At 34.9% G+C, this 20,799-nt stretch overlaps 2 protein-coding genes across 2 annotated transcripts; one reads left to right on the top strand and one right to left on the bottom strand.

Moving 5' to 3' along the window:
* Positions 1–393: 393 nt before the first annotated feature.
* Positions 394–9,210, bottom strand: LOC128028572 (sodium- and chloride-dependent GABA transporter 2-like). Its single transcript, XM_052615835.1, has 12 exons — positions 9,072–9,210; positions 8,772–8,906; positions 6,791–6,928; positions 6,582–6,669; positions 6,343–6,475; positions 4,294–4,428; positions 4,046–4,149; positions 3,814–3,938; positions 3,605–3,717; positions 2,458–2,595; positions 611–713; positions 394–506 (listed from the first exon to the last, which is right to left on the bottom strand). The coding sequence occupies exons 1-12, from the start codon at positions 9,208–9,210 to the stop codon at positions 394–396; spliced, it is 1,464 nt and encodes a 487-aa protein (XP_052471795.1).
* A 5,929-nt stretch (positions 9,211–15,139) lies between these two features.
* On the top strand, positions 15,140–20,535 carry LOC128028571 (calcium-activated chloride channel regulator 3A-1-like). The gene is made up of 14 exons (XM_052615834.1): positions 15,140–15,289; positions 15,424–15,561; positions 15,660–15,810; positions 15,930–16,035; positions 16,122–16,290; positions 16,622–16,852; positions 17,001–17,225; positions 17,350–17,530; positions 18,093–18,199; positions 18,301–18,516; positions 18,647–18,911; positions 19,016–19,180; positions 19,447–19,671; positions 20,132–20,535. Exons 1-14 carry the CDS (start codon positions 15,140–15,142, stop codon positions 20,503–20,505), a joined length of 2,703 nt encoding a protein of 900 aa, XP_052471794.1. The 3' UTR covers positions 20,506–20,535.
* The last annotated feature ends 264 nt before the right edge of the window (positions 20,536–20,799 follow it).

Below are 20,799 nucleotides of genomic sequence, written 5' to 3'. Positions count from 1 at the left end.
TTGGTTTAAATATATATTAGTGTAGAAATATTAAATAATAGCAAAAATTAAATAAGCTACTTTTTTAAAATACGAAACTACAACCCAGTTATTATTGTTTGTCTTATTATTTCATGATCAGATGGACCTAACATGCTTTTTAATTCGTATACTTGTCTGATAATCAAAATGTAATTTATTTGACACAAATTTAATGTGAATTTTTTTCTTGTTACCAGAATAGTGTACAATACTTCATGAGGGAAACTAAACAGTTAACTATTAACTACTTAAATGATCCGAATTACTGGCTCTGAGAGCACTGTCCTTAGCTTAAATAATTGTTTTAAATCAGTCTAGAAAAATGGTAAGATATTTGTTGAATTTTTGACTAAGTATAAGCATTTGAGAATCCTAAATATTTACCAGGGACACGAGAGGAGTCAGGTATTTCCAGCACAGCATGAATATATAGTTGGGTCGCGACTTTGTCATGTCTTCAATTATGTCAAAAAACTTCTCAGCCCCTATGGTATGCAGAGGAGAATTGAACAACTACTTTGCAGTCTATGAAATTAAGTATTTAACTTTTTTTTATAATAGATAGTCTCTCTGTTAAGGTACAACTCACCAAAAATCCAACCCATTGCCAGAGACTCAAACACAGATAGGAACAGAATACAGGCTCCATTACAGGCATAGTTGTCAAACAACTGGAATACATACATCCCCCCCTGCAGGTCACAATACAACTTTTGATACAGTAGAACATATGAAAAATGGTTGATTTTAATTGTAATGCTTTTAAGGTTATACGATTATAGTTGAGTAGTTAAGCATTTTGTAATTCCATTGTTAATATTTAAAATGGGTAGTTTTAAGGGTAATAACACTATAGTTGATAACACTGTTCTATATGAATTTCTGTTTAAATTATTGCTAATGGAATTCTAAACTACAATCAGGCAAAGTAACTAATTATGTTACTACATTACTTTTGCATTAGTTTTTAAATCTGGGCTGGGCTTCTATTTTTGCCAAATGTAAAAGCCATTTCACACCAAAAGCCTCAGGCTAAAGGAAATGTAAATAAATGTCTGTACAGTAAAACACAGAAGAAGAAAGTTCAACACTCTTCAGCAATAAAAAAGATGAAATGTTAGTTTATCTTGTATATTTTTTGATTAGTACTTTGGTTGAATTGGATCATCAAAGGTCAGCAGCAGTCGTGTTACCCTGGGTAATGACATCATAGGCTGTCGCCGGCCAATATTATTGTCCTGTTTAGATGTATGCGTCAGGCACTTTTCAGCAGGCACCTGCTATACTGAAGGTGCCCACTATTTCCACCAGCCATGAACCTTTGGATTGAGTTTATGTTGGAAGGCACTTCTTGGTATCTTTGTTCTTGTGCAGTGCCAGATGGCTGAGGCCTATCTGCTAGACACAAATTCCTTCCTGGCACCTCTGAATGGTCCTGGGAGCACTAGAAGAAGCTCCATTTGAGCCATTGTGTCCATTCGACTCAGTATCAGAGAAGATTATGACTCTTAAAGTGTCTCTTACTAGCATTAACCTCATTCAAGAGAGTGGGAGACCTGCAAGCCCCATCAGTAGCCTACTCCTGCTTAGACTTTGCTCCTTGAATGGTCAAAGTTATCTTGCACCCAAGACCAGACTATACTTTTAAGGTTCCTTGTGCGGCTGGTCACCAAGTCATTTTACAAGTTTTCTTTCCTTCACCTCTGGAATGCTAGGACAGTCTATGCTGTCTACAGAGTCACCTCTAGGAGTTAGAGCCTACTCCAGTAGAAGCTAGGGGTCCATCTTTGCCTAATGTTTGTGCTGCGGCTGGCTGGACCTCTCCCCACACATTTATCAGTTTTCTTTCTTTTTTTTCTTTTTTTTTTAATGAGGATTCCAGCCCAGGATCTGAGGTCCTTCAGGGTTGATCCAGGGAACTTTTCTAGACGCAAGAGTATTGTCTAAGCCACGGCCTTATCGTACAGTCACTTTCCTTTGGTGTGGCAGTGTTGGTTTGACATCCCATCATTTTAATGCCATGCTGCAGTGTCAAGGTTCATTTCGAAAAGGGTATTTCTTAGGTTATGTATGTAACCTTGTAGACCTAGAACATCTCAGTCAAGCCTGCAAGTCTCTTTAGACAATTAGTATCTGATGATGCATTTCATGAGTCTATTTGTGGTCTTGATGACACAATTTACTGTGTTATCATGTCCATATGCTTAAGGCAATCTGAGATTGGTTTGAGATTGTACACACATGCAGTGTCTCGCAGAGTTTCATTTCCTTCTCAGGGAACAGTGTTACATGTGTAACCTAACATGTTTTGGTTTATTAAAAGTTGTATATCATAATATGTATAAAAAAAACTGTAACTTGGTAATTACATTTGTTTATAGAGCTATTTAATAAAGGTTTGTTCAAATGAATTGCTCACACACACACTTCTCTGACCTCTGTGATCATGATGAGTTGACCGAAGAAGCAAGTGAGACAGAAGAGCAGGACAAAGATTTCTCGGTGTCCAGATCTGCGCAGCACCATGGGGAACATGTCCATCACTGATGTAATTATAGTCTCCGTTCCAACAAACTTTGGAGGATGAAGCACAAATGCATTATTATAACTGGGGAGTCCAGACCTGTTCCTGGAGGACCACTGTCCTGATAAACACATCTGAACCAGCTAATCAAGGACTTCACAAGAAATTTAGTGTTAGTGCTGGTTGGAGCTAAAATTTGCCAGTTGTTGACCATCCAGTAGCAGGATTGGATAACCCTACATTAGAACCACAAACTATTTTGATAAGCTTAATATTAGATTATCAATCCACCAATATCAATAAACATTATTTAGTATTAATTGTGCTAATAACTTAAAACACAGCAAAAATTATAACATGTACCTTACATATTTTGCTTATCTCTTGTATTTTTGTTTTCCGTTAATGAAATATGTATGGGAAAATGGTATAGTCAGTAAACCATTATCACTAGAAATAAAACAGGACCCATTCCACTTATAGTGGGATGAATTATTTAAGTAATTACTCTGTTAAAATGTGTTGAGTTGTTAAAATCATTACTTTTACAGTTGTTTAGGGTTTCTACATTTTAAGTGTGACTGAAATGTCCAAATACTTTATATTTAAAGAGGTGATTGATTATGATTTCATTTTTTTACTTTATTTAGTTAGTGTGTGATGTTGATGTTAGAGCATAAACATGCATGCAAAGTTACAATTCGCAAAGTTCAATGGAAAGGGAGATTTTTTTCTTTTTAAAAATATTTTTTTACAAAGCTCATCGTTCTGAAAAGAGAGGTGTGGTCTGATTGCCCAGCTATACAGTGAGTTGTGATTCGCAGAATACCTCAGGCATGTGACGGAAATGTTACACCCCTTACCATAGCGGTTCCCAATCCCAGTCCTCATTAATTTGTGTCAAGATGCACATTATTAAAGATACTTAAATGTCCTAACTGAACTATGGCCTAATCCTGTCTTAACCTGTGAAACCAGGCCTTAGTGTTATAAATTACAATTTAATATACATCCAAAAGTTCAAAATGAATATGTGTGTATGTATCAGTTTTAGCTAACCTGTGTATCTAGGCCCAACAAAATGATCATGATGAAGAAACAAACAGCCCACAACTGAGGGAGAGGCATCATAGCTACTGCCTGCGGATAAGCTATGAATGCTAGTCCTGGACCTAACAGAGGAAGAGCAAGATCAGATATTTTTTTAGTCATTAATGTCTTCACACATCATATAATACCTCACGCGTTTTCATTAAATGTTTCATTACCTGATTCTGCTACCTCCTCAATGGAGACGCCCTGTGCATTAGCCATGAAGCCCAAGACTGAGAATACAGCAAAGCCAGCCACTAAACTGGTGGCGCTGTTCAGAAGACAAAGCCAAAAACAGTCCCTGATAGACACAGATTATACAAACACATAAATACATCGGATTTACCTATTCATTTATGCACTCATTATTTTGTTTTAATTCCAATACTAACCAATACCAATACTAACCTGTAGCAGTTGTTATTGTATTGATTATAACTGCCTAGTGAAATAAGAGTGCCAAAACACAAACTGTAGGAGAAAAAGATCTGTGTTCCTGCCTCCATCCAAACCTAAACACACACACATCACCCCAATTGGTATATTTTAAGAGTCTGATGTTTTAAAGTTTTGTATGTTGAATATGTTGTAACTCGTAGAATACTCATACAATGTAGTTATGTTTACTGTTATCTGAGGACAGATGCTGGGCTTACCTGTGGGTCTGAAAGACGGGCTGGTTCAGGGTACAGGTAAAACACAACTCCCTTCAGAGCTCCATCAAGAGTCAACCCACGAATCAGCAATGCAAGCAGCATCACGTAAGGAAATGTGGCTGTGAAATACACTACCTCCAGGCACAATGCAATAATATAATAATACTCACACCGAGAACAGAATAAAATATCGTCTTTAAAAAAAAAAAAATATATATATATATATATATATGTGTATATATATATATATATATATATATATATATATATATATGTATACATATATACATATGTATATATATATATATACATATGTATATATACATATGTATATATATATATATATATATATATATATATATATATATATATATATATATATACATATGTGTATATATATATATATATATATATATATATATATATATAATTTAAGCTAAAAAAATAGATGAGAGGCAATAGATAAATTATTCTGAGAAATTGTCTATGCCCTACTTGTATATATTATAGAAAAATATATGCTGCATTGAAGGTTCACAGATGCATATAGTCTACATTATCCTTAATGGAGGGTCTTTTGAACAACCATGACTCTTCCTAAAGCTGGCCTCCTAGCCAAACTGAGCAATCAGTGGAGAAGGCCCTTGTTTAAAATGTTGAACAAGAAGCTCATAGTACTGTGGCCAAGAGAGCTCAACGCGCTGCAATTTAAGAAAACACATGCAAATTGAAAAAGCACCAGCAAATACAAAAAAAAACCTTCTTCATCAGTTTGACAAAACAAGTGTTGCAAATCCTCACAACACATGCATATAACGAAACGCACTGCAAAATCTCACAACACATGCACATTAAGAAACGCTGCAAATCATCACAACACATGCATATAACAAAACACGCTGCAAATCCTCACAACACATGCCAATTAACAAATGCGCTGCAAATAGCACTGACCACAATGGAAATGTTTCAAGGAGACCTCAAAAAGTGTAGGACCTGACTTGGATTTGCTTATCGTGCAGTGGAGTTGTTGGGGAACTGAAAGGTGTTTTTTTTTTTTTTTTTTATATATATTTTTTTTACACCCTGATTGCATGATTCCTTTTTCTTTTGGATATTAGTAGCTTAAATAAACTGAATAAATATATGATTAAATGTAAAACGTTACTTAAGATGGCTAATTTAATATCTTCATAAAATCAGCTAAATATAATTTCAAGGTTAATGAAAATAAATTTGATATGCTTCTTTAATTGTTTCTTAATGTGCATGTGCTGTGAGGATTTTCAGCGCATTTCATTATATGCACGTGTTGTGAGGATTTGCGGCATTTCTTAATTTGCATGTGTTGTGAGGATTTGCAACACTTGAGTTGTCAAACTGATGAAGATGTTTTCTTAATTTGCTGGTGTTTTTTCAATTTGCATGTGTTTTCTTACCACCGTATCATATCACCTATGTATGGAAACCTAGTTCACAGCATTCAGAACTTTGGACTGGGTTGAAGGTTCAAATTCCAACAGGACAATGACCCAAAGCACACAGCAAGAGTGACTTATGGACAACTCTGTAAATGTCCTTGAGCGGCCCAGGCAGAGCTTGGGCTTGATCCCAATTGAACATTTCTGGAGAAACCCATCCAACCTGACAATGCTTGAGAGGTAAGTAGGAGAAGAATGGCAGTTAACTGTCAAATGGATATGTGCAAAGCTTGTTGCATCACACCCAAAAATACTTGAGGCTTTAAAGGTTCTTCAACAGTACTGAGTTAAGGGTATGAATAGTTACGCAATGTACTTATTTCAGTTTTTTTATTTGTAATAAATTTGCAAAGTATCAAACCTGTTTTTTTGCTTTGTCATTATGGTGTAAAGAGTGTAGATTGGTGTGAAAATAATAATAATAATAATAATAATAATAATAATTTAAAGCAGTTTAACATAAGGCAGCAACATGATAAAACAAGAAAAAATGAAGGGGCATGAATACTTTCATAGAATATGAACTAGGTATTATTTACAATATTATCTGAAATACATTTTTGCTTACCTTGCCTGTAGATTTGACTCCTTTCCAGATGCAAAAATAACATATAATCCACATTGCAATGAGGCACAGAAGAATCTCCCAGTTGATTTTACCAATCTCTTCGATCCCTCCAGAGAGAGACAGTACTCTGCGTCTGTAAAATGTGACAAGAAAGAGAGAAAAATATTTTTTGATTAAAAAGTTTTAGACTTTTTATGTAAAATTTAGTTTATTACTAATGTTCAAAATTATTTATTTACTCCCAGAACTCAGTCGCTGCAGGTGTAGAGTGAATCAGTATTGTCCGGTTAAGGGTCTGATTTCTTTCAACAAGATTTATACAGCCATCTAAGACAGAGAGATATTTGTTTTGCTTTGTTTTGTTTTGATTGCAATTTCAGCTATAATCATGAGCAGATTATATTTTTTTTCATGCAATGTTTATTTACAGTATTTTTCAGATTATTACCTGTGTTCCAGCTGTTGTCACAGCTGGCCCATGGAAGTTTGGAGCTAAAAGAGAAGATGAGGTAGAAAAGCGCCCAGGCCAGAATGATGGTGTACATGCAATTGTACAGCAATATCAGCTGTCCTGCATAACCGATGCCTGACAAAAGCAAACAGACACACCGGCTAAAAGAAAATCAAATTCAAATCAAATCAAATGGATTCCATTAGTCCTCATTGACTCAAACTGGAATTCTCAGAGGGCTAAATACGAAATACAGTGCCTTGTGAAAGTATTCATACCCTTTACATTTTTTTTATAGTTGCTACCTTTTTAAACTGCTTAAACTACTTTTTCCCCCCACATCATCTAAAAAAATCATTTAAAGGAGTAAAGAAGCAACATGATAAAATGTCAAACAAATGAAGTGGTATGAATACTTTCTCAAGGGACTGTATATTTTACATTTATAACCGATGGGAAACAGCCAGGGGGTTCAACCAGCCTTACGGCTGCCCAGCATATGTCTTAAAGGAATAGTCAGGGCTGCCAACTTTTGAGTTGAAGTGAGAACTTTTGAGTGAGAATTGTCATTAATAACTTTACAGCAGTGCACAGTGAGAGAATTGCAAGATTTGTAAATTATTACTTTTACAAATAATTGCAGCCACAGTTAAAAAATGTTCACTGTAGTATTCAATATTATCAAATTTTTCTATTAGTCAATTAGTCTGCATTTACAGTGCTTAATTCACATGAATTTACAAATTATATTTTCCTTCCATCTATTGCTCTTGTCATGGTTTCTACACACTTTATTACAGTGAGGGGATTTGCATGAATACAGAAATAAATAAATAAATATCTCTCTATATAAAAAATAATTCTCACTGGTTTGAACAAAATGGCTAATCAGATGTGAAAAAAAAAAAAAAAATCAACATTTATTACTGTGACTATTACCTCAGTTCCCTGAGATAAGGGTTTAATAACATTTTTAGCAAAACTCATGTTTACTCTGATGCTAAAGCCTTATTTGTTCAAGTTCTTCTAGCTGCATGAACAAATGGCACTTCAGTCAAAAGTAAGTATAAGTAGACTGCCATTTCATTTTTTGATTGATAGCATCAGTTATTGACTCATTGCAGCCTTATACCATGGCACTTGTTCCTTTATCTCAGGGAACCAAGGTTACCAAGGTAACGCGTTAATATCGTGTTAATGCATTAACTGATTAATGGCGACAAATATTTTAACGCGTGTTATCGAAGTTTCCGATATCACATGAAAACAGCAGATATGTGCTCTAGATCAACACAGTGGAGAATCGTTTTTTACCTTTAGGGTTTATTATTTTGAGTTATATGGGATGCGGTAACACACGTCCCTCTAACACTATATATAATTTACAGATCTATCGCTTTTGCCACTCAGAAATATTCACGCCATCATGCAGCATGTATCAGAAGATCTGCACTCTGGCGTGGTTAGCGCTCACACTCACTGATATATATATAACTGAACTTTGCTCTTGCCCATCTCTTTAAACCGGGCAGAGACTGCTAAACAGAACCATTACACTAGTCAAATGAACCAGGCTTTGGGGGTCAAGCGTACTCTGGCATGGTTAAGATTGCCTAGAGTGAGCACACCCTGATTATTCTCCTGCTGCACACACGAGTCTCTAAACACCCATCAAGTGTTGTCCCGTGCCGTACTCTTCTGTGATGGGTCTCGCGATCTTTGATAGGAATTTGCCTGTAGTAATGTTATGATAAAGGCTCTGGTATTATTGACAAATAACTTTTGCTTCATGCAGACTTTACATGTAAAATTCAAACTGTTCCATTACCAAATATATATATATATACATATATATTTGGTAATGGAACAGTTTGAATTTTACATGTAAAGTCTGCATGAAGCAAAAGTTATTTGTCAATAATACAAAAATAATAATCATAAATTAAGATTTATATAATAGTTTTCTTATGACTCTTACCCTCAGCGAGTGGACAAAGGTGACGCCAACATGTAATGGCACCTTCCTGTGTGTACTGTCCCATAGCCGTCTCTAGCAGGAACAGAGGCACCCCACAAGTAACAACAAACACCAGGTAGGGTATAAGGAATGCCCCTGAGAACACACCAGTGCAAGAATGCATTCTCTAAAAGGATCATGAATTGCATAAATTTAAAAAATAATAATAATAATGGTCTCTGGGATTTTCTTCCACTTTAAATTGTTGGTAAAGTTTTTGCATAAAAAGCCATTAGAAATTTAGGCTGTATCATACAGTACCTCCTCCATTCCTGTAGCAGAGGTAAGGAAACCTCCAAACGTTACCCAGACCGACCACATTCCCTGCAATCGCCAGAAGAAACTCTGCTTTACTGCCCCAGTACCCTCGCTCCTCTATTTGTCCTTCTATTCTGTTCATTTCTTCACTCTGTTTCCAGCGCTTCACTGATCCTGTTCTCTAGAATGCTGTAATTCTGTGGTGGAGGAGGATGAAACGCATAATAAATTAAAATAAAAAAAAAGAAGAAGAAGTCAGTGGGTGAGTCTAAAGCAGACAAAATGTATGATTAATATGATGCTTGGTGAGCCTCAGGTAAAATATGAAATGCAAAGTAATTAATTTGTTATTCATTTTGAATATGCAAAACGTACACCCTGAAATATGTTCCAATAAGTTATAAAAGTTTTAAGAGTTACAGCACTGAGCATAAAAGCAAAGAAACAGACTTATACAAGATTAATTCAGATGATGTATCAGTAATATATATATATATATATTTATTCAAAACAAAATAATAAAAAGTTATACAAATGTGTGAAGAGTGAGCTCCTCCAGTAATAGTGAACAGAATCTGTGTTTCAGCAAATTCAACAATCTTTTTCTTATGCATGTATTTTCCATATCTATTGTATTGTGTTAGTTTGTGTAGTTCTTGACTAAGTCTTCCATCTCTGTGATGAGGGTCTTTTCTTTTTTTCACTTTGTAGCTTACAGGTAAAGGGTGATTTATGTCAGGTCTGCACAGGTGACGCCAACTCTGTCATGACACACAGACACAGTGAAACAACATTAACCTAGGTTGATTTATTCTTGGATAGTTATGCAGTTTATAAACCGTCGTCTAAGTGCCCATCCAGGCAGCAATGGAGGACAGGACCAGTAACCAGCCTTGTTTATATGCTGAGTCTAAAAGTAAGGGGATTGTACTTTACAAAAGGTCAAACACAGGACATCTGAGAATTGAGAAAAGAGAATGAGGACATTTCAAAGAATAGATGGGGATGAAAAAGAAGAATGAGATCAGACACGTGAGAAATGGCTTTAGCCAAGGATATATGCTTACAATAGCGACCATTAAGACATCTGTAGGCTTTATGACAAGTATAAAACAATCTGTGAAGCTCGAACAGATGAATGACACTCACCAGGGACACGAGAGGAGTCAGGTATTTCCAACAAAGCATGAGTATGTAATTGGGTCTCGAGTTTGTAATGTTTTCAAGGATGTCAAACACCCACTCAGCCCCTGCAGAGTGTAGTGAAAAAATGAGCATCATACATCATACAAAAAAAATTATACATTTATGTTTATGATCTGTTTAAAAAATTATCCAGGCTCTGAAAAAAAAAACAATATATATATATATATATATATATATATATATATATATATATATATATATATATATATATATATATATATATATATATATTCTTTTAGAAGTGAGAACTATGGTGGCAGAGAGAGAGCTCAATGCACTGCAAATGAAAAAAAAAAAAAAAAAAGAAGAAAAAAAAAAACCTGTAAGTTAAAAAAAAAAACCTTGGCAGTGCAAATTCTCACAACACAACCAAATACAGAAACATGCTGCAAATTCTACTGCTTTTATTTCCTAATTTTACTATCTGTATTTGGTTGTGTTCTGTATTTGGTTGAGTTGTGAGAATTTACGGCACAAAATTAGCATATGGTTATTTTTATGGTTAATATGCAGCATGTTTCTCTATTTGGTTGTGCTGTGAGAATTTAAGGCACATTTCTGTATTTGGCTGTTTTGTGAGAATTTGCAGTGCGTGTGTTGCTACGCAACAGACTTCACAACATTTTAAAGGGATTCGATTGTGTTGTATAGAATAATATTTTATATGGCTTTTTTTCTTTTTATTACATTGCCTCATCATGAGTAGACAGGCTAGTTTCTGATTACAGAAAGGTTTCATTGACAAGTAAGTGTGGACAGTCCTGTTTAAATGTTGGCTGAAATAAGGTTTTTTTTGGCAGCTTACTTTTAATAAAGGCAGCGGCTATTTGCACTAAGTGAAAGTAGCATATTGTCTTATCAATGGATACTATTTACACTAAGTGCAAATAGCAGCATTTTTTGGTGATATGCTATTTACACTATGTTAAAATAAGATTTTCTGCTGTTTATACTTAATAGCAAATAGTGGCAATTATCTGCACCTCAGTGTTGTAGTAAATTATAAAAATGCAATAATAACTTGAGTGTAAATTTACATTTTAATTCAAATTGTTAAATTGATGCCACCTTACTGGGACAATAAAGCCCTCCCTACACCTACCCTAACCCTACCCAATACTTGTTATTTTCTTTATTTTCATTGAAAATAAATGCTTTTCGGATGTGATTTGAAATTTGAAAAACCCGGGTCGATCACGTGAAAATATGTACAAGACATGTTTTACCCTCTTCACCACTAAAGAAGGCATCTGTCAAGTTCGGTTTTCTTTGTGTGTGTGTGTGTGTGTTTGGTGTGTGTGTGTGTGTGTGGTTTTAACTAGCAGAATCACACATTGGTTTGCGGAGTACTATTTTGTATTTTGTATTTAAATACCTTTGGGAAAAGGCAAATGTCTTTTGTATTTAAATAGATTTAATTGTAGTATTTTTGTATTTAGTATTTTTGTATACTTGTTGATACAGGAAATCAGCAGTCTAATAAAGAGGTTGACTAGCAAAAAATATTTTATGTAGGCTAGTTTGAAACTATAAAAATACTGAGATTAAATATATAAAAAAAAATGAAATAGTATTTTGTATTCTAAATCTGAAATGCTGCCCATCCCTGCCTTTGACAAATTCTTACTGGATCATTGAAATCTGTATTTGTACTGCTGCTGACAAAGAGAGAGCAGTTACCACAGACTGTATAAAAACTTACCATGTTTCGTTAAGAATCATCTTCAAAATACTGGGGTAAAGTTAATAGTTCAGATATAAACACTGATGTCAACTGCGCTTCAAATAATGTTTGTGTCGATAGCATTGCATCGCCACTAGGTGGAGACAAGTGACTTAAAAAAAATATTTGTCAATGAAATAATTATGAATTCAAGAGAATCGTTTTAAAAACGCTGATTCATCAAGTAATGAAACAATTGAAAAAAAAATCATAATTTTAATATTAAAAATTGGTGGATTAAATATATCATATATACACTACCCGTCAAAAGGTTTTGAACCTTAAGATGTGCAATGTTTTTTTTTTTTATATATTTTTTTTATTTATTTTTTTATTTTATTTTTTATAAGAAGTCTCTTTTGCTCACCAAGCCTGCATTAATTTGATCCAAAGTACAGAAAAAAAACAGTACAATTGTGAGATATTTTTACAATTTAAAATAACTGCTTATTATTTCAACATATTTTAAAATGTAATTTATTCCTGTGATTTCAAAGCTATTTTTTTTTTTTTTTTGCATCATTACTCCAGACTTTAGCATCACATGATCCTTCAGAAATAATTATAATATTGTGATTTGCTGTTCATATATCCAGACTTTTTTTATATTATTATTATTTCAACATTAGGGTATTTTTTCTTTTTCTTTTTTCTTTTTACATTGCCCCATCCCTGAAGAACTCTCTGCATGTCTATATACTTTTTTCACCTGTGATTATTTGATAAATAAAAAGTTTTAAAAGAACAGCATTTATTTAAAATATAACTTTTGTAATAACATTCTTCCGTTAAAAAGCTTGAGGTCAGTATTTATTTTTTTATTTTTGAAAGAAGTTAGTTTTTATTAAGCAAGGATTTGTTAAATTGATAGAAACATTGATAGTAAAGCTTGATATTGTTAGAAAACATCTCTATTTTCAATAAATTATGTTTTTTTTTTTTTTTATCAATGAACCCCACAAAAATATCACAGGTTACAAAAAATAAGATTTAATTTGATTGGTTTGTTAGGATCGGACAATAATTGGCAGATATTTAATTATTTGAAAATCTGGAATCTGAGGAAATCACATTTAAAGTTGTCCAAATGAAGTTCTTAGCAATACATTTTATGAATCAAAATTAAGTTATATTTACAGTGGGAAAAGTACCAAATATTTTCATGGAACATGATTTTTACTTAATATCCTAATGATTTTTGGCATGAAAGAATCAATAATAATCAATCATTTTGCCCCATACAATGTATTTTTGTCTATTGCTATGAATATGCCCCAGACTGGTTTTATGATCCAGGATCACAAACGTGAAAAATATATGTAAAAATATGGCTGCAAGCAGCAATTATGGGGCCAAGCCTTCCACCAGCAAATTTAAGAGCTAAGCATGTCATAGAGTACCACATCAAATGCAACAATGAACAATTTTAGGATGATTGTAATTTAAATAGCATAAATACAAGCACTATTATGATTAAACGGCTTACCACTTTTGACCAAAATGTGGCGCTGTAATCAAATAATTTTGATGTGTTCTGTGTGAGGTGACAACGGCACACACAAAGTTTGGTATGAATGTTTTTTCAACAAAGGTTTTCAACATAAATAGAAATGGCGGACAGGAAGTCCATCTTAATCTGGCATATTTGGTATCTATGTTGTCGGCGTAAGCCATGGAATAATTTGAGACCAGTTTCATTGCAATAGGCTAGTGCAATAAAACGTTATTAGCATTTTTTAAATAAATTTTATTTATTACTGGTTATTGAATGGTTTATTACTCTTGACCAATAGGTGGCGCTGTTACCAAATTGAGGAGGTATGGTTAGTGTGAAGTGACAGTGACACATACAAAGTTTGGTGCAAATATGTCAAAGCTTTGCAGAGATATAGCCTCAGAATCATTTTTGCACTGTGCCTAAAATTTGTAACGGGGCTGTATGAAAACAGTTATGTCAAGCAACACTAAATGCTTAACATTTTGTCAGCAAAGTCTGAAGATAATCTGACTTGATTTTGATGAAAATCGGACTAACAGTTGAGGAGGAGTTAGAAAAGGTAGGATTTTAACATTAATCAAAATGGCGGACAGGGAGTTCAGATTTCCTGCTAAAAAAATTTGTATGTCTATTGTCGGCACAACACAAGGAATATTTTGAGATCAGTTTCATTATAATAGTCTAATGCAATCAAAAATTATCAGCATTTTTGGAAATTTCATAATTGGAGGTTAATTAATGGTTTATTACTCTTGGCCAATAGGTGGCGCTTTTACCAAATTAATGCGATGTGGTCAGTCTGAGGTGAAAATGGCACTTACAAAGTTTGGTGTAAATATCACAAACCTTTGCAGAGATACAGCCCTCAGATGCAGTTTGGCATCTTTCTAACAAATTCGTTCATGCGCTAAATGAAAACCATTTCGTGTATCAACACGAAACCCATAATTTTTTTCCAGCTTGGTCTGAAAATGATATGAGCCAAATTTGGTGATAATTGGACCAACGATCTAAGAGGATTTTAAAAAAGTATGTTTTCCACATGAATCAAAATGGTGGACAGGAAGTTCAGTAAATTATGGCAAAATTAGTATCCATGTTTTCAGAATGATGCAAGAAATCTATCAACATCAGTCCAATTACAATAGGTTAATGTAAGCAAAAGTTATTAGCATTTTTCTCAATTTGCCTTGAAACGCTTCCGACACGTGGCATGTTGCGTGAAAAATAGGCGTCGGTTCTATTTCTAGCATGCACGCGTTTTCCGCCTGAGGCGCGCGTCGCACGCAGGCAGTCTGCATGCTCAAACCTGTTAACGTGGGAGCCGAATTAAAAACAGACACGCCACGCAGCTGAGATGCTTGCGCCACGCATCCAGGTGTCGCCGGCCTTATGAGAGCCTTATTTTATGGACTGTAGGTGCTTTCCTGTGCAATGGCAGTCATGTGAAGTGAAATAAACAGCTGCTGATAGCTGTCTCCAAAATGCTTCAACGTGACACTGTAATAATGTGTTTACCAGTAAGAACCAGTTATATTGGTATCATTCAGTCCATTCCAGTAAAGGACATTTTAAGTTAATTTTTGACTTGACATTGTTTAAAACAAGAGATTGGGAGTTGCTGTTCATCTAAACTTTGCAGCTATGGACTCAAGATCGGTGTTTGTCTTACTATGGATGTTGCTGTCGTCCACCTCCTCTGCAATCAAATTAGATGGAAATGGTTATGTCGACATTATAATCGCAATCGGTTCAAAAGTTCCACAGGATGACAGACTTATTGATAAAATCAAGGTAAACGTGCTTTTTTTTAATCATTTAATTATTTAAATTGAAAACACACAGAAATAAACAGTATACACTTTATTTGAAGTAAAGCATAATTACGTATCTAATAATTACTTATCTTTTCATTTTCATTCTCACAGGACATGGTCACTGAAGGGTCGCTTTATCTTTATGAAGCATTGGATAAAAAGGTCTATTTCAAAGAAGCTACAATACTAGTCCCATCACACTGGAGCAGCAAGAATGTTACCAAAGCAAGAACAGAGTCATTTGATAAAGTACTGAGCATTACTTTGTGATTTAATTTAGTAAAATATTAATTTCCAATCACTTCATTCGTATATGATGTTGTTGACACCTTTTCTGTAAAATGCAGGCAAAAATAAGAATTGATAATGCTGATTCAACATATGGTGATGAGCCCTACACTAAACAGTATGGAGAATGTGGAACTATGGCAGAATACATTCATTTCACACCAGGATACCTCCTGAATGACACAGTCATCCAGCTTTACGGATTAAGAGGTGAATGTCCTTATCTTCCTTCAACATTTATACATTTATTATGAAATGACAAGAGGTTTAAAGTTCTATGAATACAGTAGTCTGTTATTTATTAGCTTTGTTTGCTTGTTTGTTTGCAGGAAAGGTCTTTGTGCATGAATGGGCTCATCTTCGATGGGGCGTGTATGATGAAAACAGTGAAGAAAAGCCATTCTACCACTCTAAGGGCCGAATTGAAGCTACAAGGTTATAAACTGATAATATAAAATAAAGAATATTACTGAAATTACATTAGAAATTAGAATTACTATTGATGTCTTGCTTATCTTTAGGTGTAGCAAAGATATTGAAGGTCAGTTTTATGAGGAGATTGCTGGAGGATCTCTTCAACCGTGCCGTATAGATCCACAAACTTCCCTACCAACCAATAAGTGCAAGTTTTTTCCAAAAAGAAATCAGAGCACAAACAGCTCCTTAATGTTCCTACCAAGCCTGGGTTCTGTAAGTACTGAGTTTACATGTTTACACACAATTATTTTAAGAACTAGTATGTTAATATACTGCCTGAGCTAAAGAGGTCATGGACTGTTTTCATCTATGCAATGTAATTTCCAACAGCTGCTTTATATGTCACATTTGCAAAGTTAGGCATTACTTTGAGTTATTACACAGCTCTGTGGAACACTTGATTCTGATTGGTCAGTCGCGACATTCCAAGCTATGTTATCTCAAGAGAACAACCAGTAAAAGAGTTGAGTTTTTCATAGAGCCATGATCTGTCCTTGAGTGTTTGGTGAAATATCTGCAATAATGCAGGGTATTTCGGTTTTAGGTGAGCACTTTTTGTCGTGAAAATGAGCACAATAAGGAAGCCCCAAACCTACAAAATGATAAATGTGGCAACAAAGCGACATGGACTGTAATCTTTGAGGATTCTGTGGATAAAGACGCACTTCGTTCTCTGAAACCACTGCCGTCCCCTCCACCGCCACCATCTTTCAAAGTTGTGCAGAGAGCACAGCGGGTCGTTTGTCTCATCCTTGATGTCTCAGGAAGCATGCAAGTAGGTTATAACAGATATTAACTTCATCTGAAAACAAAGATGCTTCTGTGATAAACTTTTGTGTTACCAATGCTTTGAAATGAAAAATAACTTGTAGCAAGATTAAACAAATGTGTGTTTTTTAATTTTTTATTCACCTATTTTCTAGGGCGCTAGAATTCTTCAACAGCGACAGGCTGCCACACATTTCTTGCGATACATCATTGAAGATCAAGCCAGTGTTGGAATTGTAACCTTTAGTACTTCTGCTTCTACTCTGCGATCCTTGACTATTATTGACAGTAAAAACACACGAGAGACTCTCATCCAATCGTTACCAAAAGTAGCCAATGGAAACACAAACATGTGCTTGGGCCTTAGTCGAGGCTTACAGGTGCCATATTAATTGCAGTTATAGGTGTTTTATATGTTTGTGATGTATTAAGTGAATATAGTTTGTCTTATGTCAGTGATCCCTATTCAAAAACAATATCTTCATATATCTTCAAATACAACAGGAACTACAAAAGGACAATGGGGATGTATTAGGAGATGAAATAATTTTTCTGACAGACGGTCAGGCAACAGACAACATTGCTGGTTGTGCTCCATCTGCAATACAAAGTGGTGCCATTATAAGCACAATAGCTTTTAGTAATGAAGCAGCTAGTGCACTTATAGATATGGCGAACAAAACTGGTAAGTGACATAAGCACAATACACCCTTCACTGAGAGTTTGATTGACAGGTGATGTGACCAATCATAATGCATAATCTGCCAAAACCAGACCAGAGAGTTCATAATGTCAGCAGACTTAACCTTGAAAAATAGTGTGAATTGTCAGTTTTCTGTGGTTGAATCAACATAGCTTCTGATGTTGATTCATGTTTATTTGGTGCTGTAAGTAAAGAGGAACCGATGATTGGTTCCACTTGAACTGAGGGTCTACAGCGATTTGTAAAAGCACATTAAAGAGCCAAATAAATGGTAATAATAGTTTGAATTCTTAAGAAATTACAACATTTGAAAGCTAAAACTTTGATTTCGTTTCAAGTAACCAGTTCTGTATGCCGGCACATCATCAGTGTCCTCTTTACTCTGCAATATACTTTAACTGCATGAGAACATGATGTGTGGCTTGGCTTGTTGGATGTAGCAACAGTAACTAAGGGGGCGGGTCTTTGCGAATGGACAATTAATAACTTACTTTCTATCTGCTCATTTATTTTCCAATGAAAAACTGTTCCATGTTGAAAATAGGGGGAATCTTTTTCATAGCCAGAGATGACATGATCTCCAACCAGTTAATGGATGCGTTTGCCTCGCTAACATTATCAACTGGTGATTACACAAACGAACCAATTCAGGTTTGTCAAGGTTTCAATTATTGCACGTAATAGATTCATTACTATAAGAGTGTCATCAATATTATGAGTATTTCGTCATTTTATTTTTCTTCTGACTTTAGCTCGAGAGTGTTGGAGCAAGAACATCTGGTTGGTTCAACGGGACAGTATCAGTGGATCAGACTGTTGGGAACAAAACCAGCTTTGTAATAATCTATGAAAAAAGTTTTCCTAGTGTTTACATACAATCACCAAGTGGCTCAATCTACACTCAGACAAATATGAGCCATGATGGATCGCTCAAAATAGTCACTTTAAACATTCCAGAAACTGCAGAGGTATGATAACCTTTATAACCCACTGAATCAAGTGTATACCATGGTTCAGACCATAAATGTAACTTACACTTAAATTATACACTCACAGTAAACCATTATTGATCTGCTTTTACTTTCTTGTGTTTGGTAGTCTGGGGACTGGAAGTACAGTGTCCAAACCACCTCAAATCAGGCTTTCACTATAACAGTAACGAGTCAAGCGGCACGTGCTGATGTTCCTCCTATTATTGTAAAAACCCACATGAACCAGCAGTTCAATGACGGCTCTAAACCCATGACAGTGTTTGCTGAGGTTAGTCAGAATTACAGGCCTGTAATAAATGCTGAAGTGTGGGCTACACTGGAGTCAGAAACTGGGTCCGTGCATACATTACAACTGCTGGACAATGGAGCAGGTAAATTACCCATAAGTGTGCACTCAACTTAAAATATAAATAAACAAACAGTAAGGTACATCTTCAGATTGTGCCCACATAAATCAGAGATACATCTTTTACAGGAGCTGATGCTTTTCAGGGTGATGGAATCTATTCCAGATATTTCACAAAGATTGTAGGTGGGAGAAGCAGCTTGAAAGTAAGAGTGAAGAATCAAGGTGGAAAAAACAGATTTGCTGTCCAAAAAAATAGTGGTGCCCCATATGTACCTGGATATGTGGTAAACGGTAAATCCTGAGATCAATATTGATCTGTTTTAAAATTCATTAAAACGTAATCACATCTAAAAATGGAAATTATTTGAATGAATCATTGTGTTGAACAAATCATTTGAATAAATGATTCAGTTACTCACTCATAAATGTTCTATAAATGGCAATATAATTAGCTATAAAACTTTTTCGGAGAAAACAATTCAGACAATAGTCAAAAAAGTGGTTCTCAGAAGTTTTCATTCATTTGAGATGTACTCAAATTGTTCCTCTAATTTCAGGTGTAGTGCAGCTGAACCCTCCAAAGCCCCCAGTTTCTGAGGAACCTCTTGAGGTGGGAAACTTCACCAGAACTTCCACCGGAGAGAGTTTTGTGGTGAAACTTTCAGGCACAACTCCACCAAACTTCCCTCCCAACAGAATCACAGATCTGAGTGCTGAGATCCAGGAGGACACTGTGCTTCTCAGCTGGACGGCACCTGGAGAGGACCTCGACCAAGGCACAGGTAAAGCATACACTTACTATAACCGTATTTAAAATACAAGATTTTTACTTCACTGACAAAATAGAAGTTGTTTTAAAGTTACGTCATGAAATAATGTATCTTTAATTGTCTTGCATGTGTAGAAAATATAAATTAAATAGATTAAGTGATTTTAACCAGTTACTAATGTCACCTAACATTTCTCAATCACTTTTAGAAACGTAACTATAACATTGATGATTATTTAACAGTGCTACATATGTTAACAAGAAGACAATATGTGACAACCCTATTCAGTGTATGTTGTGGCATTATTATGTAAAAGTGGTATTAAATATAGAATTTGTAGAGACTCTTAAAAATTATACTTTATTTTGTTGAATTTACACTTTTGGTTGTCTTCACAAGTCATGTATTTTGATGAAAGTGGGCTCCTCTAGTCTCAGGAGGATAATAGATGGTATGTTTCTTTTCCTTCAAGCTAAATCCTATGAGATCAGGTGGAGCTTTGACCTTGATATGCTTCGAAAGAACTTCAGCAATGGTCATGTAGTGAACACAGCTGCCGTCTCTCCTCACGAGGCTGGATCAGTTGAACAACATTCATTCAATCTCAGTTTCCCAATCCAAAATGGGACCACAATCTTCTTTGCGGTTCAGTCGGAGGACAAACAAAATGCAAAATCTGAAACCTCCAACATTGCTCAAGCTTCAAAGATCCTGCCTGATCCAAAACCCCCAGGAATATCAAAAAAAACAGTTCTTATCATCTCTCTGTGTGTGGTAATTATGGTTATATGCTTTATTGTAGCTGTAACCACATGGGCAGTGAGACGCAGGAATCTTGCTGTCTAAAGCAACACATGACAACAGCAACTCAAATAAACATACAATCAAGCCTATATGCATACTTTGAATGAAAACATGCAATAACTTTTAAAAACATTTCTTAAAACAATTATTTAGTTCAGACAAAATTTCTTGGTTTCTGACCATCTTTTTCAAGTGCATGTCTAATGTTGCCGCTATGTAGCATTTTAAAAAAAAAAAAACATTTATTCTCAATCAACTGATTTTTAAATACAAATCAGTAAAACCTTTCTGTATTAAATTAGCATTGTAGTGATTAGAAACACTGTTTCGTTCATT

Source organism: Carassius gibelio, chromosome A15 (assembly GCF_023724105.1).
Source record: "Carassius gibelio isolate Cgi1373 ecotype wild population from Czech Republic chromosome A15, carGib1.2-hapl.c, whole genome shotgun sequence".
Taxonomy (NCBI): Eukaryota; Metazoa; Chordata; class Actinopteri; order Cypriniformes; family Cyprinidae; genus Carassius; species Carassius gibelio.
This window is presented reverse-complemented; position numbering and strand designations above follow the sequence as displayed.

What these genes read in the sequence shown, in the direction of transcription:
- LOC128028572 (XM_052615835.1), bottom strand. Translation starts at nt 9,210, where the DNA reads ATGAACAGAATAGAAGGACAAATAGAGGAGCGAGGGTACTGGGGCAGT. An exon ending in GAGTCAAATCTACAGGCAAG is followed by an intron (nt 4,429 to 6,342) that starts GTAAGCAAAAAT and finishes TTGTGCCTGGAG; the next exon opens with GTAGTGTATTTCACAGCCAC. An exon ending in CCCGTCTTTCAGACCCACAG is followed by an intron (nt 4,150 to 4,293) that starts GTAAGCCCAGCA and finishes GTGTGTGTTTAG; the next exon opens with GTTTGGATGGAGGCAGGAAC.
- LOC128028571 (XM_052615834.1), top strand. Translation starts at nt 15,140, where the DNA reads ATGGACTCAAGATCGGTGTTTGTCTTACTATGGATGTTGCTGTCGTCC. An exon ending in GAACAGAGTCATTTGATAAA is followed by an intron (nt 15,562 to 15,659) that starts GTACTGAGCATT and finishes TGTAAAATGCAG; the next exon opens with GCAAAAATAAGAATTGATAA. An exon ending in GGCCGAATTGAAGCTACAAG is followed by an intron (nt 16,036 to 16,121) that starts GTTATAAACTGA and finishes GCTTATCTTTAG; the next exon opens with GTGTAGCAAAGATATTGAAG.